At 44.9% G+C, this 26029-nt stretch overlaps 1 protein-coding gene across 6 annotated transcripts in view; it reads right to left on the bottom strand.

Annotated features, from left to right (window-relative positions):
- ATXN7L1 (ataxin 7 like 1) overlaps positions 1-26029 on the bottom strand; it is a 180944-nt gene that overhangs the window by 128021 nt on the left and 26894 nt on the right. For 3 of the 6 annotated variants that reach the window (XM_073573595.1, XM_073573594.1, XM_073573596.1), the window contains exon 3: positions 1115-1219. The exons of 2 other annotated variants lie outside the window; for them this stretch is intronic. In XM_073573595.1, the coding sequence (XP_073429696.1) occupies positions 1115-1219 (105 nt within the window). Of the gene's footprint in view, positions 1-1114; positions 1220-5645; positions 5735-26029 lie in introns of all 6 variants that reach the window. One more of the 6 variants, XM_073573599.1, reaches the window with a different exon arrangement.

Raw genomic sequence — 26029 nt, 5'->3', positions numbered from 1 at the left:
ATTAGATTTAAAATAAAGCAGAGTTGAGAAAGCTAACCCCGCCCACACCTGGCTCTCCATGTACAAAAAAGTATAAAAGACTTAATTCATATAAAAAGGTACAAATTTTATTAAGAAGTAAGCGGAAATGAAAACGTGCGTTGGGGCTTGACTGACGCACACAGGTTACTCTGCACTTGATGGGTTAGCCTTATCTCTCTGAATTCAGTGTTTCAGCCCCCATATCTCCTGCTGTCTTTAGATTATATAGCAAAAACCACCTGACAGATTCGCTTTAATACTGCCATCAAATGATTAATTTCAACATTTGCTCTGCAGACAAGTTTATAAAGACCCAAAGTCGGGAATAAACATTTGTCCGTCCAATCATTGGTGGGTATAAAAGGGCTCTTATATAGTGTGAACGTAATGATAAATGTGCATACTTTAGACATATTCCAACATCAGATTACTACGGGTGGAATGTAAAAAAGAATTCCAAACAACATAAGCTGCATTCTCCTAGAAATCCCAAAGAATTTGTTTTGAAGCTCTTCATATTGGCTACAAAAAGGTGAACATAAAGAATGACAACAGAGACATTAGAAAACCAAGCCTAACTACAAAAAGACCTAAAGGTTAAGTGTATCAGACACTAAGAGATCATGGCAATAAAGGAGAAGTACCGTAACCAGATCACCCATAATGTCATGAAGTTTATCAATTGGACTTGATTATTAAAGGGATTTTCCACATTAAATGCATTCCGCAGCTCAGGTTTCGGTGTGTTTTCGCGGCAGCAGTGATGTCATGTCGACACATCACCACTGCGGGCGATCACTGAGCTCAGCGACTGGCTGCAAAAACACAGACAGGAGCGGCAGCACAGAGCTGGTACTGGACCTGGGGAGGGTGAGTATCTGATATTAAAAAGATTTTTGGCACCACATTTTCTTAGAGTGGAAAAGCCCTTTAAATACAGAATTATCCCCAGGAAGACAGAAGGCTAATTAACAGATTTCTACTTTAGAATTTACTTCAAATGGGCTAAATTCTCACCCTTATGGTCCCTGTCAGCTATATGCGAGAACTAATAATGGAGGAATAAATAACCGTGCAGTAAGGATTTACTTACCACAATGTGTCTGGAATACTTGTGGCTTTACTACTTGACTGCAGACATTACAGACCACTAGATAGAAGTCGTCGTGAGATGGATAGTGCCCAAATAAGTGCATGTCTGTAGAGAAAAAGAAGAAGAATGAGTACAGTGAGCCATGTAACAAGTGTACAAGTCAGAACCCCTGCTCCTAGCATTTCTTAGCACACATTCTGCTTTTCCACCACAGGCCTCCTCACTGCTTGGTATCAACCTGGTACACGAACAAATGTTTGTCACAAAAAAAGGACTTGATGTTGTGCCCAAACAAAAATTGCATTCAAATAATAATAATAATAATAATTTTTATTTATATAGCGCCAACATATTCCGCAGCACTTTACAATTAAGCGGGGACATGTACAGACAATAAATTCAATACAAGTTAAGACAATTCAAACAATGACATTAGGAGTGAGGTCCCTGCTCGCAAGCTTACAATCTACAAGGAAATGGGGAGATTCAAAGATCTCTTCAGCGGCAAAAAATAGTATGATAAAAGTATTATTTATTAGGTACAATTTTAAAAGCTTATCTAGTGCTTAAAACATGGTGGCCTAGCTTTAAACTTTCAAAAAGAAATCAACTTTGTAGCCCAGCCATTTCTGATAAAATCCTGCCTGTTGCAGTCTCCACTAGGGGGCGCTTACTATATACAGATTTAGTATTGACTTCAATGAACCTGTTTAAAGGCAACCATACATTGTCAAACGCACAATCCCCAAGGGGTATAACCTGGCGGTGCCTCAGAAAAAATGTTAGTCTCCTACAGATTCTAGGAGTATTTTCTAAGGGAGATCTAACCAGTCTATTCTGCAGGCAGAATGAGCCGACTAGATTGATATATAAGGTATGGTCACATGTTGTGTTTTTGCACTTTTTTTAGTGTATTTTTTTCCTGCGGAAAAAAGGGGTGTTTTATAGTACCAGCAAAATTTTATGAGATTTTAACACTCATTCACACAGTATGTTTTTTCTTCTTACGTTTTTTGAGCCAATGTTATTTATTTTTTTTAAACCATAGCATGTCAATTGTCCTGGACCATTTCTCGTCAGGCGCTTCCTGTGGCGCCGACAAGCGACGCGGGCGGGAGGACGTCAGGATCGCCGCGTCTGACAGTTACGTAGCGACCCCCGACCCCAGCGATGTCGCTGGTGAGATCTGCCTGTGTGGCAGCTCACTAGCGACCACTGTGCGATGCACCAGCGATCCATATCGTTGTCGGGATCGCTGGAGCATCACTAAGTGTAGCGGTACCCTAAGGTTGTCTCTGATCTCCCTGCCAGCGATTACCAGAGTAGTCTGGGACAATTGCCTATCAATGCCACTAGCTCAGTGGAAGCAAGCCCACAACAGTATAACCGACAATACTGGGAGTGCGGGAGAACAGGGAGGTGGAGAAGATGTACAATTTATTCTCCTCCTTCATACTCTTACTGCATATGTTACACTGCTGTGTGCGTGCTTCCACTGCACCGTGGCATTGATTGGCAAATGTCCTGGACTAGTCTGGTGACCACTGATAAGGAAAGCAGGGACAATTCAACTTAGTTTTTAAATACATACATTTAGCCCTTAGGCTAATACCGGTAACATTAACTTGAGTATTAGGAGACTGATAAAGCACTCCTAATACTTTTTAGGCTGTGTTCACACATTACGGTTTTTTTCACGGATTTACCAAAAAATCCGCTTAAAAACGCTTAAAAGAAGCTTCCCATTCATTTTAATACATTTTGCACTTTTTGTGCATATTGATGCGTTTTTTTCCGCGAAAAAAACGCTTTGCGGTAAAAAAGCAGCATGCTCATTAATTTCGCGGAAAATTCTGCATTTCTTGCTATTTTCTATGTGTCTGGGGACACACGGACAAAAACCACAAAAAACGAGCGTTTTTGCGCAAAAAACGTGAAGAAAACGCGCAGAAAAAAAAGTGCGTTTTCTGGGAAGGAGTCCTGTTTTTATGCAGAAATTTTCTGCATACGTGTGCACATAGCCTTAGGGTAAGTACTGATGACACGATCCCTTTCAGTTACTTCCTGCTTAAAAACACCAAAAACTAATATTAATCAAGACATTACAATACATGCAACATATCTAGACACATTTACATGGTTAACATTATGTTAAGATACAGACAAGCACTGAATCAAAGATTGCAAAACCAGTAAGACTTTGCCTACCACACTACAATATCACATTATTTCTGGGGCTACTTCTAATTAATGGGTGATTTTGCTTTTTACTGATGTTAAAGAAAGAAAACTTATATGAAGACATCCTGGATGTTACATCACATCTTATGCTCATGGAACAAGTTAAAATTAATTTGCTAGGATGAATCTGTACTCCACCACCTATGTGATCATTATGCCCAAACTTAAAGAAGTATTCTTAGACAGTATGAAAATAAGCAAGTTTGCAATTGACTTGCTTTTTCGATCGGATATCATTCTCATGCAATAAGAGGTTTTATCTGACAGAGTGTACAGCTGGTTTCCATGGAGATCAGCCACAAATGTTTGCCCAGACCCTGCTCATTGTGCTCAGTAGTTCCATTCCAGGAGAGGAAATTAACTATTAATATTCTAGCCAGCTCTCTCCAGCCCATTGATTTCTTTACAGCATTTAGCTTCGGTTTATAAATTTGACAAAATCACCAGCCCCCACATCGGCAGCTTTCAAAGAAGTTCTAATCACAGCTCTCATTTTCCCGAGCCATGTGCTTGTTCAAATGCAATGCCATCTCTATATATAAATTCAGTGATGGTGTACCCACTAGTACAAGCCACTTGTGTTAAGCTTTAGGCTACGTCCCCACGGTCAGTAATCGGCAGCGCTTTGGACGCAGTACATGTCTGGTGCATCTAAAGCGCCGACAGCTTTTGAACGCAGGCGATTCCGCATGTGTTCACTGAACAGTGTGGAATCACGGCGTCCAACACATTGGCCACGTCTCCGTAAGATAAACTGACATACTGCAGTCTGGAAAGTCGAGCTGCATGTCCGTCTCTATGGGTGATCCACGGGCGTCGGTGCACGCAAAGTGGATATGGGATGTCTTGAAATCCCATCCACTCTGCTGTAACATCTGGACGCTGCGGGTGTACCCTTATGGTTCAGCGCAAGCTCTGCCAGAAACCAGGAAGTAGACTACAGATTTGTGAGCAGCTCAAGAAACAACTTGAGAATATGCATTTAAAAAAGGTTTTCTGGTTAACCCCTTCACCCTTGAGCCTGTTTTCACCTTCATGACCAGGTCAAAATTTTACAATTCTGACCACTGTCACTTTATGAGGTAATAACTCTGGAAATCTTCAACGGATCCCATTGATTCTGAGATGTTTTCTCGTGACATATTGTACTTCATGATAGTGGTAAAATTTGTTTGATATGATGCATTTGTGAAAATACTGGAAATTTCGCAAACAGTTTGAAAATTTTGCAATTTACAAACTTTTCATGTTCATGCTCTTAAACCAGAGAGTTGTGTCACACAAAATAGTTAATAAATAACATTTCCCACATTTCTACTTTACAGCAGCACAATTTTCCAAACTTTTTTTGTTAGGCAGCTAGAGGGGTTAAAAGTTTCTCATTTTCTCAACTTTCTAATTTTTCCAACAAAATTTACAAAACCATTTGTTTTTAGGTACCACATTACATTTGAAGTGACATTTAGGGGCCTATATGACAGAAAGTACCCAAAGGTGACACCATTCTAAAAACTGCACCCCTCAAGGTGCACAAAATCACATTTAAGAAGACTATTAACCCTTCAGGTGCTTTGCAGGAACTGAAACAATGTGAAAAAATGAACATTTAAATTTTTTTTCACAAAAAATTTACTTTAGACCCCAAGTTTTACATTTTCACACGGGTAACAAGAGAAAATGAACCCCAAAATTTGTTGCACAATTTCTCTTTAGTACGCCAACACTCCATATGTAGGGGCAAACTACTGTTTGGCAGGGTTCGGAAGGAGCACAGTTTGACTTTTTGAATACAATATTGTCTGGAATTGAGAGTTTTCGCAATGTCATGTTTGGAGAGCCCCTGATGTGCCTAAACAGTGGAACCCCCACAAGTGACCTCACTTTGGAAAAGGCCCCTCAGGTAATTTATCTACATGTGTGCACTTTGAATCCCCAGGTGCTTCACAGAAATTTATAACGTTGACTCATGAAAATAAAGAATAAGATATCACTTTTTTTATTTTAGTTTTTTTTTTTTTTTTTTTTTACACAAAAATGTTCTTTAAGCTCCAAATTTTTTATTTTCACAAGGGTACCGGCAATTTCTCCTGAGTACGCTGATACCCCAGAGGCGTAGCTAGGGGTTACTGAAGGCAGAGGCGTATCTATGGGTTCAGCCCGGGGGGGGGGGGGGGGGAAACCAGTAACGCTAATTACAACTATGGTATTACCGTCATATAGTGACCATTCTGTGGTAGATATCAGTCCTGCACAACACAGAAGTGAATACAGTACAGTTAAAGTAACTTACAGTTGAAGTTCGTTATGGAGTCCTTCATTATTCCCGTCTCTTCCATCTTGCTCAATCTGATATGTCAACTTCTTACAGCCAGGACTCATCTGCGGAGATTACAAAAAAGACATTTCACTTCTCACATTTCCAGCCCCGTCTCCATCTATTCCCAACAAACGCCTCATCCTGTTGATGCCCCTATACTGAGCCGCTGCTGCCATGTGTGTCCCTATAACTACACCTGATGTGTGACCATAACAGCGCTCCTCTTACTGCCCCACATAATAATGCCACCAGTGTGCCCCTTACATAGTAATAATTCCTCCTATGTGCCCTCTAGATGGTAAAATTGCCCCTAAACATACTAATGACCTGTGCAAATGCCCTACAGTGTCCACATTTTGCCCCTTTGACACCCACAATAATCTGAGTGCCCCTATAACAATAATCCTTTAAGTGCCCACTTAACATTTAATAATATCTCTGAGTCCCCCAATATACAGCTCAATTATACACTGTATGATGGGCCCACATCTCCCTTATACACAGTATGTCACCACTGCTCCCCCTAAACAAAGTATCTTGACCCCACACTAGCCCTTAAACTGAATAATGCCCCCTGCATTAGCCCCCAAACTGTAATATGGCTCCCACAGTAGTCTCCACACTAGTCCCCAACCTGTATAATGGCCCTCACAGTAATCCCCAAACTGTTCCCCGATTGTAAGCAGGGTCCTTGAGCTCAGTGATGGGGACATATTGGCACTGGATCTCCTGCAGGGATCACAGCCTCTTGTTTCAGATATATTCAATTTCTGGGGACTGGGCTCATTACCTAGCTCTAGTCAAGTGAATACTCCACCTGATGTGGGGTTAAAGGAAACCTGTCAGGTACCCCCTGCCCCCAGAACCATCAGCAGTTGTGTCTACATATCTACTGTAAATGCCCTCTCTAACAGTCCCTTTATTACATTACACACATAAACAGATCTTTAGGGGCGTGATAACATAATAAGTAAGCCACATAGTGTCCCCAGACTAACTCCCCATCAACTAGTCAAAGAGTTAATTTATATATCATAAACGGACTTTAGAAATACTTTTTCTAAAGATCTGTTTATTGTGTGTAATGTAATAATGGGACTGTTAGACAGGGAATTTAGATATGTACACAACTGCTCGTGGTTCTGGGGGCATGGGGGAACTAACAGGTTCCCTTTTAAAGATAAAGGACATCATACCTAGAGGAGCAAAGTGGAGCCGGGCAGGGCTCTTCTCGTGGTTTACATTACACGGTCCATCTCTGACATTTATCCTATGCCTAACATAAGTGTTGTTGGCAGCTGACTTACTACAGCACTTATCGCCCATTTCTTGGTCAGGGTCCATAAATTCTTCCAGGGGCCCAGCCCTGTCTGTCTCAGGGTCTGCATCTTGCTGTGCCAGGGGTCACGTTGCTATAAGGTAGTGTCCCAGGATTACTGCTCCTTGCCGGAGGAGACATACCCCCTTCCATGGGTTCATGATGTGAAGATCTGCTGTAGAAAGCAGATCCTTCCAGGGCCCCAACTCCTCCCATGACCCTGACCGCAGCTCCAGGGCATCTAGTATCTCGTACAGCTCATCGGGCCCCACGGACGTGTGCACCAGACAGGCCGAAGGCAGGAAGGAGAAGGACCCTCTGGACAGTCCTGTCATGTAAGACCATGACGCCCTGAACAGATGGAACACCCAAAACTGCAGCAGGACCTGCAGGAAGCGCCTTAGCAGGGCCTGTAGCCTCAGGATGGATGAGTAGTCCTAATTCGCACACATCAGGCCTCGCTGGTAGAGTCCTAGAGCTCTCCGGTAGAGATGGTGGCAAACACAGTCCGAAGTCCAAAGTCCACTGCGGAGCAATGACTTCACCGCAGTGGGACTGACATCCTGCAAGTACGTCGGTACCTCGGCCGTTCTGTAGAACACAGGCTTAAAGTGACTGACGGTCTACAGAAGGGAGAGCGGTAGTGCAGGGAGATAGTCTCTTCCTGCTCTACCATGGGGCTTACCTGTGTCGTGTGACGGACACACCAATACAGTTAAGGGTATTGTAGCTCTGGGTGGGCAGAGGATGTGGTTGCCCTGGGGTCTGCGCTCAGGACGGCGTGGAGTCAGGGGGCGACCGCACCCTCTGCCCCCTCTGGTTGCTATGCTACTGTGTGATGGAAAATTATTGTTTGGAATAGAAAGTGCACCATTTGACTTTTTGAACGTATAATTGGCTGGAATTGAGAGCAGATACCATGTCACATTTGGAAAGCTCCTGATGTGCCTAAACAGCGGAACCCCCCACACAAGTGACCCTATATTGGAATTGATCTAGTGTTTTCCTGGATGTGAATTTTTTTAATGAGGTGGCATATGTGATGTGTAAAGTGCATCGGGTTAGTATACGCGAGTTGTATAGAGTGCATCTGTTTGGCTTGTGAAAATAGTGTAGAGTGCCTCAGGTTGGCATACGAGTTGTGTAGAGTGCATCAGGTTGGCATGCGTGAGCTGTTCAAGTCAGAAATTTATTAGTCCATGGATGAGTGGCAGAATCTGAAACTGTCTATCATACACAGATCAGGTTTGTCACGGTAGGTGTCACACTGATAAATGGTGTCCTTTTGTATCCCCCTTCTGTAACACATTTTGCACCTTTTTTGCAACCTTCCTCTCTTTGCAGTTTGAGGGACCATACTGGGGTAATATTGCCCTGGTACAACACATGCACCTTCAGTTGTGGAAGCACTGGGGCCCACTCCTTCCTGACTGCCAAATATTAGGGCCTTGATCACTTCCTCCAGGAACTGAAGGAAGGTTGCTGTCTGGCCAGCACATCACGACAGCACGAAAGAGTTATACATTGCCATTTGTATGATGTGCACGACCAGCTTCTTGTACTAAACCTTGGCTTTTCTCATGGCTCTGTATGGCTGGCGGACTTGATCAGAGAGATCATATCCCCCCATGTTCTTGTTGTACCCCAAGACACAGTCTACTTTGGTGACTTGTGTAGAGAAACCTCGTACAGCGATGGGGGAGCTGGCATCACCGTCTAATGGTGGTCAAGAATAGGACATCCTTCTTGTCCTTGACCATCAGCATATTGTCGCTAGATTGGGATTTGCTCTCACTCTTTCTGAGCAGCTGCCCAATTCGCACCCTAGGGAGGCCTCTCTGATTTTTGCAGATAGTACAGCATGCTGCGGAAGCTCATACACAGAGGGACTTGAAGATAACCTTGATCCAGCAGTGGGTGCACCACAGCCCACACAATTTTTCCACACACTCCCAGTACAGAGGGGAATTCAGGGGGTTCAATCCGGTTGTCCTTCCCTTTATAAACCCTAAACCTGTGGGTGTACCCGGAGGTACTCACACACAGTTTGTACATCTTAATTTGATACCGGACCTTCTTACTGGGCAAGTAATGTAATGTATTAGGGAATCATCCACGCAGATGTCCCTTTGGGAAACGTACACCTCAGCAAACTTGTTGCTGAAGTGATCAATGACCGGCCGAACTTTGAAAAGTCAGTTAAAGTTGGGGTTATCTCAGGGAGCACATTATGCATTATCACTGCAATCCAAAAATTTAGAGATGGCCTCAAAGCGTGTCCAGGGCATAGCTAAGCGGAACAGTGAAGTGTTATACAGAATGTCAACACTCCAATATTGTGGAATTTCTGGCTTCTTCAATATCCCCATGAGAAACACAAGGTCCCAAAACGTAATCATTTCTATGGCGTTTAAAGGGGTCCAGTTGGCATATGATGGGATAAAGATTGTTGAGCGTACAAATTTGTCTGGGACACTATGAAATTTATAAAATCCTCAGAAAAAATACTTGGTATAGTCAATTTCTGTGAGGCCGGTAATGTCAAAGTGGATTCCAGATTGCGTCAAAATCAGGAATCTGTGGCTCATAATTTTCGGGAGGTGAGGTTTATAGGGGCTCATCCAAAGTAGGCGCTGGGTCATTTTCTGTCCTGGAGCATCTGCTTGAAGGTACGGTATCATTTGAGAAAGAGGAGAAGATGGAAAAATAAAGGAAGGTTGGCCCCTCTCCCTCACTAACAGTGTCGGAGGCAGGGAAGGCGTATGCCTGATTAGCTGAATACCGAGTTTGGGACAAGCAGTACATTTTTTTCTAAATTCAGTAAAAAATCCTGTAGTAGACCCCAATTAAAGGGAATCTGTCACCCATTTTTTGGTGTATAAGCCCCTGATGGCGGTGGCTGCATCTTATCTACAGCATTACAGAATGCTGTAGATAAGCCCCCGATGTAACCTGAAAGAGAAGATAAACGAGTTAGATTATACTCACCCAGGGGCGGTCCAGTTTTGGTCCGATGGGTGTCGCAGTCCAGTCCGGTGCCTCCCATCTTCTAGCGATGAAGTCCTCTTCTTTACTTCCCATCGCGGCTCCGGCGCACTGCTCTGCCCTGTTGAGGGCAAAGCAGAGTACTGCAGTGCGCAGGCCAGGAAAGGTATGACAAAGACACATCCTGTAGTGGCTCAAATGGAGCTTCCTGCAGAACACTTAGGACCAGGTTAAGGTCCCAGGCGTCCATAGGTGCCTTATAGGGAGGTACCAAGTGGGCTACCCCCTGGATGAAAGTCTTTACCTGCAAGTTGGTAGCAATCCTGCGCTGAAAAAGGACGGATAAAGCCGATATCTGTCTCCTGAGAGAACTGGGGGCCAAGTCTTAGTCTAGGCCAGACTGGAGAAAAGACAAGATATTAGGAATGGAGAATCTCAGTGGAGAACAACCGTTGCCTCGACAACATGCAAAGAAAACCTTCCAGGTATGGTGGTAAATTCATGCTGAGGCAGGCTTCCAGGCGCTAACCATCGTAGCAACCACTTTGCGCCCAAACCCCACCTGCATCAGAATCCAAGATTCAACGGCCAAGCTGTCATACACAGGGCCCCTGAGTTCGGGTGGCAGATCGGCCCCTGAGAAAGTAGATCTGGACGCTCTGGCAGTCGCCATGGCATGTCGACGAGCAGCTGCACTAGATCTGCGTACCACGCCCGACGAGGCCAGTCTGGGGCCAGCAGAATCACTGGCACCCCTTCTGCCTTAATATTCTTGATGACCCTCGGAAGTAGTGGCAGCGGGGGAAATAGGTATGGGAGGCAAAACTGATTCCATGGCAGAACCAGCGCATCCACGGCGATTGCCTGCGGGACCCGGGACCGAGCGACAAATACGGACACCTTGGCGTTCACCCTGGAGGCCATCAGATCCACATCCGGTGTTCCCCATTGGCAAATCTGCTGAGACACCTCTGGGTGTAGTGACCATTCCCCGGACGCAAGCCCCTGCCGGCTGAGGAAGTCTGACCGCCCAGTTCTCTACCCCCGGGATGTGAACCGCCAATATCACCGAGCGGCTCCTCTCGGCCCAGCGAAGCACGTGCCTTACCTCGCGCATGGTTGCCCTGCTGTGGGTGCCCCCTTGGTGGTTTATGTAAGCCACCGCCGTGGCGGTGTCCGACTGAATCCGGATGGGGCGGCCTGCTAGAAGGTTATGAAACCGTTGCAGAGTCTGCCGGATCGCCCGTATCTCCAACAAGTTGATCGGCAGACGTGCCTCCTGCGGTGACCACCGACCCTGGGTCATGTGGTGGCAAAAGACTGCTCCCCAGCCGAGGAGGCTGGCGTCTGTTGTGACCACCAGCCACTGATCTGGGGGAAAGGGAGGAATTGATTTTCCACCACTCTAGTGACTGACTGACCTGAGAGGACAACCGGCACCGATGATCGAGCGTGAATGGGTTCTTGTCCCAGGATGACAAGAGGGCATGCTGCACTGGGCGAAGATGTAACTGGGTGAACGGGATCGCTTCCATCGCCGCCACCATTTTTCCTAAAATTCTCATGCAGAAATGGATGGTGTGAGGGACTGGTTGGCGCAGTACCCGCACTCCCTGCCGGAGAGCTAAGGCCTTGTCTCGAGGGAGAATTACCAACCCTTGGCAAGTGTCGAAGGTCATCCCTAAAAAGGAAATTTTCTGAGCTGGAACAAGGGATGACTTCTTTACATTGACCAACCACCCTAAGCGGGCAAGAGTATCTAGCGTGATGCTGACACTTTCCTCGCATACCCGCCTTGAAGGGCCCTTGACCAAGCGGTCATCTAAGTAGTGGAATATGACTATGCACCGGGAGTGCAGGATGGACATGGAGACTGTCATGACCTTTGTGAACACTCTGGGGGCAGTGGCTAGCCCGAAGGGCAGCGCTGCAAACTGAAAATGTAGACCTTTGATGGTGAAGCGTAGAAACCTTTGATGAAGAAGGAAAATGTGGATATGTAGATAGGCGTCCTGGATATCGATAGAGGTCAAGTACTCTCCCTGCCCCATTGCCGATATGACTGAACGGAGAGACTCCATCCGGAAATGTCTGATCCTGATGAATTTGTTCAGGAGCTTTAGATCCAAAACTGGTCTGACAGTCCCGTCCTTTTTTGGGACTGCAAACAGATTGGAATAGAAGCCCTGAGTCTTCTCGTTTTCTGGTACCGGAATGATGACTCCGTTGAGGCTGAGCGAATTGATGGCTGTTAGTAGAGCCTTTGCCCAGGTATCCACTTTGGGAAGACTGGAAAGAAAAAATCGTCTTGGGGGGTGCCTGACAAATTCTATCTTGTACCCTGTGGACACCAGCTCTCTCACCCATGTGTCATGTGTGACATTGAGCCAGGCGTGGTGAAACCAGAGTAGGCGGCCGCCTACCTTGCTGGAGCCGCCTGACAAATGCCCCGAGTCATTTGGCTGAAGATCTTTGGGACCTGGATCCACTCGACCTGGACTGGTTAGTATGCATCCTCCCCAATTGGGTTGGCTCTATATGAGACCTGTCGGTCCCTATTCTGGTTGGGGCGCCCTGACGCAGCAGAATTAGCCGCCATAGTCCACCCGGGGTTGCGAAAGGCCCAAAAACGCACCTGAAACTGGTGACGAAACGGCGGTTTGACCTTTTGTTGAGGAAGAAAACCGCTATTGCCTCCTGTGGAGTCGGAGATGAGCTGATCTAACTTCTCTCCGAACAGTCAGCCACACTGGTATGGTGGCGCTGTTAAGGACTTTTTTGAGGCTGAATCGGCCCACCATGTCCTTAACCATAGCGCTCTCCTAATGGAGATTGCATTTGCGGCCGCAAGTGCCGCGCAGTTGGCCGCATCTAAAGATGCATTGATCAAGTAGTCCCCCGCCATGGCTATCTGATTTGTGATTTCTGATACTTCAGCTGGTAGGTCTATGTCTTGCAAGGCTCTATTCAATGATTCTGACCAAGAAATCATGGCCTTGGCTACCCACTTTGCTGCGAACAAGGGAGAGAGTGCTGATCCTGATGCCTCAAACACTGAGCGAGCCAAGTTCTCTATGAGAAGATCAGTGGGGTCCTTAATAGAAGAACCACTAGGTACGGATAGTAGAGTTTTTGTAGCCAAGCGCGACACAGGTGGATCCACCGTTGGGGATTCCGTCCACTTTTTACGGAGATACAGAGCAAAATGATACTTCGCCTCGAGTGCCTTCTGGCCCGAGAAACGCCTGTCCGGCCGTTCTCTGTGTCGTTGCACTATGTACTCAAATTCAGGGTGAGTGCAAAATACTCTATGGAGATGCTTGACTCGCTTAAATGACACCTTATGGCCCAAACCCATAGTGGAATCATCATCAATCCCCAAAGTCTGGTTGATGGATTCCATGAGACTGTCAACCGTTTCCTTCGCATACTCGCTTGGTCTGTGCCCACGGAAAAGCGGACCGACAGGAGATGCATGCAGCGTATAAGAACGCATGCGTCTTAGGTTTTCCTGACATGCTGTACCTGTCAGGCATCCGCGCTGAAAAAAAACGCCGGGGGAGGGTGCTCTTTGCCTCTACTAGCGTGGCCTCTCTGTGGGGCTAGTGGGCAGCACTTACCCCAGTCCTGTGTCCCCCATGTCCTCATCGTGCGAGGCGTCGCTTCAATCTGCGCGCCAGCACTGCGGGCAGTCTCCCGGAAGAAAAAGGATCCTGGGGGCAGTACTTCCTTTTGCAGCCTAGCTTTGGCCTGAAGCCGGGGACTAAATTTCTTCGGTGTCCGCCAAGGCCTCGGGGGGCGGGGCCGCCGTGACGCGACACCGGGGGCGGAGACTTCCGGCCGCGGCCTCGATTTTAACTATCCGCTGGGGGGGCGGAGCCGCCGGACTCCAGAATTAAGGCTGGGACCGGATCTGCCGCTGCCGCCGCCCGTCTGCTGCTGCCCCAGAGAAGCGGCCGCTGCAGGAGCCCTCCCTGGCCATCCATCTCCGTCCAGCTCAGGTAGAGGGGAGGGGGGCCATATGCAACAAGGATGGTGCAGGCACCCTAGCTCCATCTAACCCCTCGAGGGGTGAGGAGAGGGACCGTCCGCCGCCTTGCCCCACCGCAGTCTTAGCATTGGTGGGGCAGTGGGGGTCGCACGGACCACGCTTGTGCCTCTGTGCAGCCTAAGGTTTCAATACCCTAGGGTGGACACGGCTAAGTCCGGCATCATGTCCCATGGTGCGGGAGAGGATACGTGGAGGGACACTCGCACATGCTCGCCCATTATTGGTTTGGGGAGATCGGACCCCTTCAATAGGGTCCGTCGCCCGTATCTCACCTCCGTGGTCTGACAATATCCCACGTTGCGGGAGAGGATACGTGGAGGGACACTCGCACGTGCTCGCCCGTTGTTGGTTTGGGGAGATCGGACCCTTTCAATAGGATCTGTCACCCCTATCTAATCTTCATGTGAAAAAAACATCCGGAAAAAAATCCCCGTTGCGGGAGAGGATATGTGGAGGGACACTCAAACGTGCTCGCCCGTTGTTGGTTTGCGGACCCCGTCAGCGCAAAAAAAGCATGCGTTTTTAAAAAAAAAAAAGACATGCGCAAAAACACAAAAACACGCATAAAAACGCATGATGCTTTTTTTTATGTGCGTTTGCACTGCGCACGCAGCGCAAAAAAACGCAAGTGTGAAAGTAGCCTTAAAGAGGGGCGTGAAGGAATAAGAAATGTATTAAGAGGGCCATGCAAGGCTGCACTTTGCCACTTGCTCAACATAACTTTATGGAAAAAATGTTGTCATCTCTCTATGGATGTAACTGGTGGTGTGCCAACACTTTGCGGTTGTGGCTGTTGTATGTTGTTGTACAATGGCATGGAGTACATTTTTTTTTAAGCAGGCACACAGCTTCTATAAACCAAAAGGATATTACCATTATGCTGCATTTACACGGCACGAATGCCATTAAGCGAGCGTTGTTCAACTACATATAAGCCGACTAGCAGTCAATTGCTGGCGTGTGCTCACTGACCGGTGAACATTCTAAGGGCCCGACGCATCACTGTCAGTGTTGTTCACGATTTGTGGCTTAGTGAACGCTGCCACTCATCACGGATTTGGCAAGGGGCAGTCCACGCATCCGGCTTGGCCAAGTGCTGCAAATTTCATTAGAGTTCAGAGAAACTGGCTTGAAGATGCCAAAAGTCACAAACTTTAGGCGCAACGCCTCGATTTTGTAAACGTTGAAAGCCTTCATGCCAGAATTCTGGCATGAGAGCATTAATGCATCGGGCCCTGTGTGTACAGAACGATCGTTAAGGCTGTGTTCACATACCACTGGAAATATCCCGCTGTGAGTTCGGTCACATATCCACGACAAATCCGCATCCGATATATGACAGAATCCTCATGTTACTTTCAGACTGCATTGCGGATTAGGCTGCCAATTTCACATTAAACCACTACAAGGCATTGAATAGGATCAAATCCACAATGGTGGGGAGAAAACCATAAAACACTGAAGAAACTTTATGGGATAGTATGTGAATACACAGCAGTTAATGGGGCTTGGCTGCTAAGGCCTGTTTCACACTTCCATTTTTGGCATCAGTCAAAATCCGCCATTTGGGGAAAAAAACGGATCTGACGGATATGCCTGGTGGATCTGTTTTTTCCCCATAGACTTGTATTAGTGACGGATGGCCTTCCGTTTCGCCCGTCGTACAATGGATCCGTCAGAAAATACCTGTCCGTCGGCCGAAAAAAACGTTTCTAGGAACGTTTTTTTGTCTCAGTCAAAAAGGCAGACAGTGACTGATTCATCGCCATCCGTCATCAGCTAGAATGGACACCTATGGGCGGCGGATCCGTTGCTGTCCGTCAAAAAACAGATCCGTCATCAGATTCCGTTTTTCATTTCTGTTCCTTCAATTTAACTCAGTCTCTCTCTCTCTAGAATCATGTTCCTTTACATTTCGATATCTGCAGTTTCGACGGATCTATCAAAGAAATGCAAGAAACGGATGCAACTGATTAAACGGATCCGTTTTTTCGGTGGATCCACTAGACGGATCACTCGAAAGAACGGATCAGTTGCATCCGTTTTTCACTCATTTCGACGGATCCGTTAAAACAGCGGATTTTGACTGATGCCAAAAAACGGAAGTGTGAAAGAGGCTTAAGACACAGCACTTGAACAAGACTGACACAGTTTCTGAAGAAAAAAAAAGAACTTTCTAATTCTTAGAGATCGAAAAGGATCAAAAAGCTGTTGGAAATACAGAGGAGGAACTTGTACAAAGACATCATCGCTGGATCCACACTTCTGGCTTCAGTCAAAATTAAAACACAAAAAACTATAGTACCATTATACAAAACAAAAATAAAACCACTGGAAAACTCTTTGCATTTGCTGAAGATTTCTTATAATTTAAGTTTGACGTCATATACAACCATGTTTGTTTAAAAATTAAAGGGAATCTGTCAGCAGATTTTTGCTATGAAACCTAAAGACATCAGGAGGTAGGGGCTGAAGCACCGATTTCAGCGATGTGTCATTTATTAGGCAGTGTTCTGTTGCTTACTTACAATGAAGGTTTTATCACTAGGACATCATCACTGCCAGGAGTCAGGACAATAGCTCAGTGGCTGCTAGACTGGCCAGTGGCCACGCTCCCTCCTCACATTAGGTGGTTTGCCTGTCTCATCGAGGTAGACGTGTTGGGGTGACATTCATGAAAACGTGTATTGCTGCATTTGGAATTACAGCTTTAAAATGTTGCTCATTGCACATTTCAAAATTCATTGAAGTCAAAGTAGAAAACATGAACAAATTGATGTCAGAGGTACAAATTAAATGCTAGCTTCCAGAGTAAGCAACACATTGAAAAGATAGAACATATATAAGAATAAGGGTTGAGGAACAACTATTACACATCTGACATTACATTAAAGAAAACTCTGCCACTGGCTCGGGTCACTGTGACATTATTCCTTTCAATTGGCTCACAGCAGTTAGGCTGGAAATAGCGACATATAAATGCTCTTTACCAAGAATTAAGTTCCAGGAAACAGAGTTATATGAAAACAAAATATTTCTGGGTGATTTCTCAATAAGAGATTAAAGGGTTATTCTCATGTTCTTTTGTTGGTATCATTGTAAAGTGGTGGTAGAAAAAAAAAAAATACATTTTAAATTATTAAATTATATTGTTTACTGCACATCTCCTAGGTTACCTGCCACTGCTGCACTCAAGCAGTGGTGGCTGAAAACAATCAGCACTTCCAAGCACTTTCCAACAGAGCTTAGGACTGCTTCTCTGAAGGTGACTGAATGGCCAGCTTCATGCCACGGCGCTCCTCTGATGCCCCTATATGAGCCAGCTTTGCCTCTGCGGCATCGGAGGAGTGCACAGGTCAGCCTAGCCGTGCTGGTCCGAACGGTCTGTCAAGCAAGAGTGCACTGTTCACAGCAAATGGGAAGCCAGGAGACCGGGGAGAAGTGCGCTTCTACTTGAGAATATGAGAAATTATAATAATCACCTAAAAACTGCTTTCAACATAATAATTTTTTGACTGACAAAAAAAGTGGTTTAGATTAGACTGCCTTTTCGTGGTAACAGGTTCTCTTCAATTGTTAAACGAGAACCAAGACCCTTCAGTTATGGTGGAAACTTAATTTACTGCTTCATCAGCTTTCTGAAAACCAAGAATCACCGGTTTGGATAGACCAACATTTTGTCCCTCTCCCAGCACTTGGATCTTGTCACCAACACCATTGAATATTTCAGAGTACCGACCAGATCTTGAGAACTATTCTTAATTAGACTGTGATCCAGCTTCTACCTACCACGGGAAAGAAGCAATTAACAAATGACTGACATTTCCCGACCGCGAGAATTCTTCAGAATTAACATCAATTGTAGGAAATATTAAATAACAGCGCAGATAGAACAAATTTTCCAGCCTGTGATCGTATAAAAATTGCTACCGTTAATGAGGACCTTTCACTGGATTTTAATTTAAACGGAGCACCTCCTTCAAATGATGCTGCTCTGGAACAGTTTTTCTTGTGCCCCCCTATTCCAAAGTTATGCCCCCCTTCCCGGCAATAAAGATGTAAATGTTCCCTTCAACCAACTGGGCGTATGGAAGTAGACTACAGAACTTCTCTGTGGGGGTCCAGTTGGCTGAAGGAAATATTAGCATCAGTGTCACTCGGGAGGAATAATTTTAATGGTAAAAATTTTAATAAGATCTAGTAAAAGGTCCTCTCTAAAGTACTACTCCAGAGTTCGGGATTTTTTTAAATTCAGCCCTGGAATGGTATCACTAATGTCTGTTACCTGGCCAAAGTACCGTAACATACTTACCAGCCACCGTCTTCTGCTCTTCCTGGCCCGATCCACCATCTTGTGACTGACGGGGAGCCAGAGGCAACAGTCACAATCTCTCAATGCAAGTCAATGGGGGTCTTGTTCTAGCTCTCATAGACATACATTAAGAAGTGGCCTCCAGCTCGTCCAGAAAACACTGGAGTGATCCAGTAAGTCATAACATGCAGATGACTGGAGTGATGTCGATAACAGAAGAAGGCAAGGCGACTTTGTAAGTATATCACTGGGGGCAAGGAACTTACATTAGTGACATCACTCCAGTGGTAAAATAATAATAATAATAATAAAAGAAGGTTGAACTGTTGTTTTAGAAGACTTGTTGACACACCGGCTTCTAGATTAGGGGTACATGTGACCAGCTGCAGACCAGGTTTCTCCACATACAGTGTCTATGCTCTTGCATGACAAGCACATTTTTCCCTTTTTTATAAGCTTATTGGATACCTAACACCGTGCAGCCACAGCAATGCTGACCTGAAGCAGTGAGTGGCTGGGAGAGCGCAGTAATTATGTTCTATGGGACCTGTGGTTGTACATCAGACTATTGTCTTTTTTAGAAAAAAGAGGGGGAGAAGCCAGCGCTGCTTGTGGTCAGAACGTAATACAAGAAGTGTGAAAACACACATAGGTTTCAATCTGTATTCAAAAATGAGACATTTAGCAAAAAATTGATCAATTGTTTGAGCTACCCCGCCACGTCAAGGCAGTCTCGTATGGGGAGTCCTACTCTACGTTTTTTATATTCGCTGTGCCATTACGGCCTCCTAAATGTATAAAAGCAAGACCTCATTACATGCACACTGTACCTCAAGCATTTCAGAATCGCTCCTATGGCACCAGAGAGGACAAGCGCAGATAAAGATTAGCCAGGTCCATGCAGACCTGAAATGATCAATTTTTTGCTAAATGTCTCATTTTTGAATACAGATTGAAACCTATGTGTGTTTTCACATTTCTTGTATTACGTTCTGACCACAAGCAGCGCTGGCTTCTCCCCCTCTTTTTTCTTGATATTGGTTTTGTGGCTGACCACCACTGTAGCCGTGCGCGCTGGGTCATGTACGCCATTCTTTCTGTTTTCTCAGTGATTGATCTAGGCTGCTGTTCACATCAAACGGCAGCCCTGCCCTGCCCTAGGCTTTATTTGATTACGCACCTGTATCTGGGCCTGGATCGTCCTTTATCATGTGGTGCTGGACAGGCAGTGTGGAGGTTGGACCTGAAATGTCAGCGAATATAAAAAACGTAGAGTAGGACTCCCCATACGAGACTGCCTTGACGTGGCGGGGTAGCTCAAACAATTGATCAATTTTTTGCTAAATGTCTCATTTTTGAATACAGATTGAAACCTATGTGTGTTTTCACACTTCTTGTATTACGTTCTGACCACAAGCAGCGCTGGCTTCTCCCCCTCTTTTTTCTTGATATTGTCTTTTTTACTCTATTTCTTGTGATTCCTCGTAGGTGTGATAATTATCGGGGCGAATATTAAAGGGGTTGTCCGGGCTTTTCACATAATCTCAGTACATATCTGGGCTGCAGAATTACGACAATAAGTAATTTACTTTCTGTCACTAGTTTGCACGGTTTCTTAGATATTCTGAACAGAACGTCCAAGGGGGGGGGGGGGGGGTGTTATGGCATTGAAATGAGAACTAGTCATAACCTCCTACTCTACTCCAAACAGGCCCACTATAGCAACAACCCCACCCTCCATAGCCACAGGCCCTCCCCATCCACATGAAGAAGCCCTCATCACACAGTAACAAATCCTCCCCCTCTAGCAGCCTCACTGCAGAGAGCAGCTGCTCCTCCCCCAGACACACGCGCTGAACAGTGAAGCTCCACCAAACTCCCAGCAAGCTCCAGTGACCAGCACCACACACTGCCCACTCATTGGCTGGCAGTAAACTGCACCAGCACTCATCTTTATCATCATTCCAGCATTGGAAAGAACACAGCAGTGATCCTGTATTTGTGAAAGCAGCACAATACATACATACACCCCCCAACACTTCACACTGTTACAGCTGCTGATTGGACAGGCTGCTCCCATCAGTATTTGTGTCATTAGAGACACAGTGCTCACACATACACTGCACCAAATCTGCTGCTGTGTGTTTTCATCAGTGACACAGAGCTGTCTCATTCACACAGCAGAGGCTTTGTCACACAACAGATTACATCAGTGACTGCCATCCCCTGTGCAGATTAGAGGCTGCAGACCCCCAACACTGGCCATCACACAGTCTGTTCACACTGCTGCCAGCAGCCTGGGACAGTGAGGGAAGGAATTACTGATAATGAGTTATGTATTGTAATCATGGAGTGGCCCAGAATACAGGACGATTTTCCCTCCTCACTAGTTTCACTTTCCATAGATAACTGTTCAGTGTGTGTCTGGGGGAGGATCAGCTCTGCTTTCTGCCCTGAGGCTGCTGGAGGGGAAGAATTTGTTACTGTGTGATGATGGCGGCTTCATGTGGACGGGGAGGGCCTGTAGCTATGGAGAGTAGGGCTGTTGCTATAGAGGGCATGTTTGGAGTAGAGAAGGAGGTTACGACTAGTTCTCATTTCAATGCCATAACACCCCCCCCTTGGACGTTCTGTTCAGAATATCTAGAAAACCGTGCAAACTAGTGATAGAAAGTAAATTACTTATTGTCATAATTCTGCAGCCCAGATATGTACTGAGATTATGTGAAAAGCCCGGACAACCCCTTTGAGCTCGAGTACTTACTTCTATGGCAATTTTGTTGGCATACTATACTGTCTCAAGGTGAATCAGTGAGTTCCTGGGAGAGCTAACCACGTTCTATGGACCTGTGGTTCTACATCTGACAATTGATGGGAGTGACAGGCTTTTTACTTCATTGTTTATGATCCCTAGTAGATTAAAAGTAAGAATTAACCAGGTGAATATTAAAGTCGAGCACTTGCACCCATGGCCATTATGTTGGTATACTTTCTTGACTTGTAGCAGTGAGTACCTAGGATAACTCTAGAATTAAGCTCTGTCGGGCCTATGGTTCTACATCTGACAACTAATGGGAGTGACAGGCATTTTACCCTATTGCTTCTCATCCCAAGTAGATTAGGAGTAACAATGTTTGATCCTAGAGCACATACACCTATGGAATTGTTTTGGTATACTAAACTTTCTCTACAACTAGTCAGTATTGGCAAAACACAATCTAATTGCAACACTCTACTAATAGCATTACATTTTGAGACTCATCCAAGCCCTGGGCAACAGTGAAAGTCCTCCAGCAGTTGGTGAGGGCACTCTGGAGTAAGCACAAGGAGCTCCTTCTTAGCCGCGCTGTCCCGGCCAACTGTGCAGGTGTTACTAATGCGGGAGCAAGGGATGAGCACTTCAGGCCTGGAGAGTCACAAGCAGGCCAAGGCTCTGACTGCAGATGTATGCATTTCATTTACATGTACTTAGCCTACTTATCATTCAAATGAAGGAAATTTGCATAGGTATGTGTTGTTCTGAGGACCAATGGATGGGAATACAGATAGAAGATCCTGACAAGCCAGGCTTAATAGAGGAAAGAAATAACGAAAGGATGAGTATGGTTGTTATGTCATTAGCCTATTAGTTCCTTGTCTTCCTAGAATACCAATACATCCTCACGTACACCACGTCCAGATACAACAGGTCAGCACACACATCACCGCAAATAATGTCAGCAGCAATAAGATCTGATCTCTACCTAACAGCAGCAGGAATGACTACAATCTGAACACTACAGCCATCTACTCAACAACAGACACCTGAAGGCCTTTCCATGAATGAGTCTCTGTCACGGACTTTAAAAAGATTAGAAAATGTCTGCTAGCACGCCACCACTATAACAAGCAGCTAGTAAATAAGGCTTTTGCTGAGTCAGCACATATAATATTAGAGTGCCCCCACTGGTAATTGGCCGTCACTACAAGTTCGCAAATTATAAACAAATGAAAATGATATCACTGTAATTTAAGAAATCTATACATGGCCAAACTGACGTATGTCAAACAGAAATAAAATATCTGATGATATCATAGAATCACTTATTTGCTTTTCCTCTACACACTATACAACATCTCACTAACATGAGTATACGACCATCTACAACATTAGGGGTACATAGAGGCCAATGAGGAGTGATTACCTGCTGAATTAGGGGCTTGTGGCCATCTGCAGCATAAGGAGTATGTCGAGCCAAATAGGGAGCGACGATCTGCAACATTAGGAGGTATGAAACGCTAAACGGGAAGTGACCATCTGCAGCACTAAAGGTACATAGACCCATACGGGGAGTGATTATCTGCAGCATCAGGGGTATGCAGAGCCAAACAGAGTAACATGGACCAAATAAATACACAAGCAGAGAAAGAGCAAACACAACACCAAAAAGAAAAATGGCCATATACCCACAAAACTTGAAATAATATAAAAAAAAACCTACGTGTATATATTTTCTTTATTGAATATCGATTACAAAAAATTGTGACCCTTATATTGGAACTGAAGCATCGTCACAATGGGCTTACAAATGATCCACTTTTGTACACTCTTTTGGTTTGCTGCTTGCAGTTTTTCTATGATGGACAGACAGACACAAGAACTATGAGGCAGAACTGGAATCATTGCACATGAGCTACTGGCGGCAACTGATGGACTCCTATTACCTATAATCAGGTTGGACAGATTCTGTGGCAACATCTGTAGTTTTGATATGAAAAATGACAACAAAATCTGTAGACGTGGCTTCGGACACAGGTGATCATGGTGGCCTTCTTGGTGATCCAGGCTCAGATCTGAATGACTGGCACATAGTTGTAGAGTAGTTTATTTTTACTCCTAGTGACCATGCAGATAATCTGCTGTGTTTTATAGTAGCATGATTATAGTGCAGGGCTTAGCAATGTAATCATTTTTCTAAATCACTGCATTACACGATTTCACAGACAACCCACAGCACGGACCGACCAAAGTCTGTGCTTCAAGCTCCACTAAACCAGGCAGTGTCCATCTCCTTCTGATAGCATACCATCTTCACTGCAGCACCGAGCATCATGGGATTCGGGCAGCACGATGGCTCAGAAATGAGCAGTGCAGCCTGGCAGCACTGGGGTCCTGGGTTCTAATCCCACCAAAGACAAATCTGCAAGGAGTTTCTATGTTCTCCCCATGTTTGTGTGTTTCCTCTAGAAACCCCGCTTTTCTCCAACACTCCAGAGCCATACTAATGGGGAAATTAGACGTCAACTAGGGCTGTGGAGTCTGTAAGCCGAACCTCTGTCTCTGACTCCTCAATTTCCCTGACCCCACAGCACTGCCCCCTACTGCGCACGTACATAAAGTGCAGCACAGATTCATCTCAACTAAAAGCCGAGATACTTAGATCAGGAACAGAACAGACATTTATAGGACATTTCATAACTTTATGGCACATTCTGCATTGTACTACTCTACCCAATTTATTATATATTTTAGGAGTCCGTCCATTTTAAACAGACTCCACCAAAATGGACACCGACTCCGTAGTCCTGCTGCTAACCTCAAAGAGGACAGCGATGATGACTGTAAAGCACTGTGAAATTAATGGTGCTCACTTGTATAAAAGTGAGTAAAGCAAATAAATAAATAAGATTTTACGGTGCTTGCTCCTGCACTGAAGATGGCAGCTAAGAGTGACAAGCATAATGTTGCACTTAGAAGTAAAAAGGTATAATAGAGGGATTTAGAAACATGTTTGTGCTGAGGAGTCCAGCACTACTTTCATTTTCATGTGAAATTAGAGGTACACTTTACCTTTGTCAATCATAAAGCAGGTTGTCCTCTTCTTCTCTCAACTCATAATATAACTTATTTAAAATAAGATGGCTACCTAGTTTAACTTGGCTTCCCAACATTCTTAAAAAGGCATTAACAGAATTTTAAAGAGGTTATCCACAGCTGTATTTTTACTATGGGCTTAAAAACTAACAGGTAGGTTAGTTGCTAACTGCATCTTCTGCCCAGCACCAACTCAGAGCAAATCGCTGACCAATGGCAGAAAATCAGCTGCTCCACATCAACAAAGCAGCTCTTCCTCTTCTGGGCTTGCCTGTTGACAGCACGTGACTGCTGATGTCATGCTGATTGACCGCCGACGTCAGGCTGATTGACCGCTCTGTCCCCGCAGTTTGATAGCCGACTCCCCACTGCCTATCAGCATAATGTTAGCAATCACGCCCTGTCAGAGGAGAGCAGAAGAGAAGCCGGTGCTCTATTGTCGTGACATCGGTGAAAGGCGCTGAATAGCCGGCAGGAGCGTTGCGTGCTAGCAGAGATCTGCGTTGGGCCCAACAGGCAGGTAGTTAGCAACTACCTTTCTGCTAGTTCTTAGATACATGGTAAAATAATTAAATCACCCCGGTTAACCCATTTGAAGGGTTTGTCCACCCTTCTTTTTCTTAAATACATGCATTTTACTCTAAAGACTATTTTTTCATTAAAAACTGTGCATCAGTTGTCATTTATAACCTCTATGTTGCACTTTCTATTGCTGATCGCCGAAGGAATTAGCTAAGAATTATCAGTGAGCTTATTCTCCTGGGAAAGTTAGTAACTATTTGTATGCGTTTCTTTTTTTTTGGAGCTGATTTACGACCACGGACTACATCAAAGAAATGTGCAGCGAAACAAAGATCCTTTAAAAGACAAATGGTGCAAATATTTTTAATGAAACCAAATTGCAAAAAATATGTTTAGTCCCAAATACATGCATTTGGGTAAAAAAAAAAAAAAAAAAAATTCTCAAGAAGTGGACAAACCCTCTAAGCCCTGTCAATTCTGATCTGATTTTATAAACACATTTTGGCTTTACCATTTTCTGTCAAAAACGCTTTTAAGGGTATAGAAATCCACATAACGTGGTGGTCAGGACTGTAGATATTCTAAAACTTTATATATTTGATACAAGAGAAAACATTTTAGTATCGTGAAAATACTAATTAACAAGATATAAGCCATCATATGTGAAAATTGCTTCTCGCCTAGTACGGATAAACAGAGACTACAATCCACATGCTTAACGCACTATCTTAATGAGATCTCCCAAACATTGGTAATAAACAGTTATACTTGCTGTGACAAATATTTTGCAATTGAATATAAATCTACGCTGCGTACTGTGTGCAGTGTACTTGTGTTACATTGGAGACTTCTTGGCAAATCTCAAAAATGCCACTTTTGCACTTCATTATCCTGCGGCAATGCAATGTTACTATTCCACGACTGCTCTCAGAGTAAGTATATCACTAGTTTGGACTATACAATTAACAGTGGTATACTACAAAAGTAAAAAGGGGGTGTGAGGGATCTCACAGGGGAAGGGGGCGTCGACTTTGCTCACCTTGGGGGAGGGGAGAGAATAGTCGCCGGAAAGGTTTCGCTTTTTCCAGGCTGGGGATATATATATATATAAACCTCCCGGCCGTCACTGTCAAGTGTTCCTCACTAAAACAATACGGTATTCTGCCACCAGTTCCTCGTTCGACATAATCCCCGTCTGACAACAGGCTTATATCGGGTCAGAAACCAACACGGGTAGCATACAATTGACCAACCTAGTGTGCTGACGTGGGGATTCGTGAATCGAGATAAAAGAGCAGCCCAAGATTAATTTTAT

This window comes from Dendrobates tinctorius, unplaced genomic scaffold (assembly GCF_039654945.1).
Source record: "Dendrobates tinctorius isolate UK_male_01 unplaced genomic scaffold, ASM3965494v1 ptg000035l, whole genome shotgun sequence".
Classification (NCBI taxonomy): Eukaryota; Metazoa; Chordata; class Amphibia; order Anura; family Dendrobatidae; genus Dendrobates; species Dendrobates tinctorius.
The sequence above is the reverse complement of the archived record's forward strand: the minus strand, read 5'-3'. Positions and strand labels throughout refer to the sequence as shown.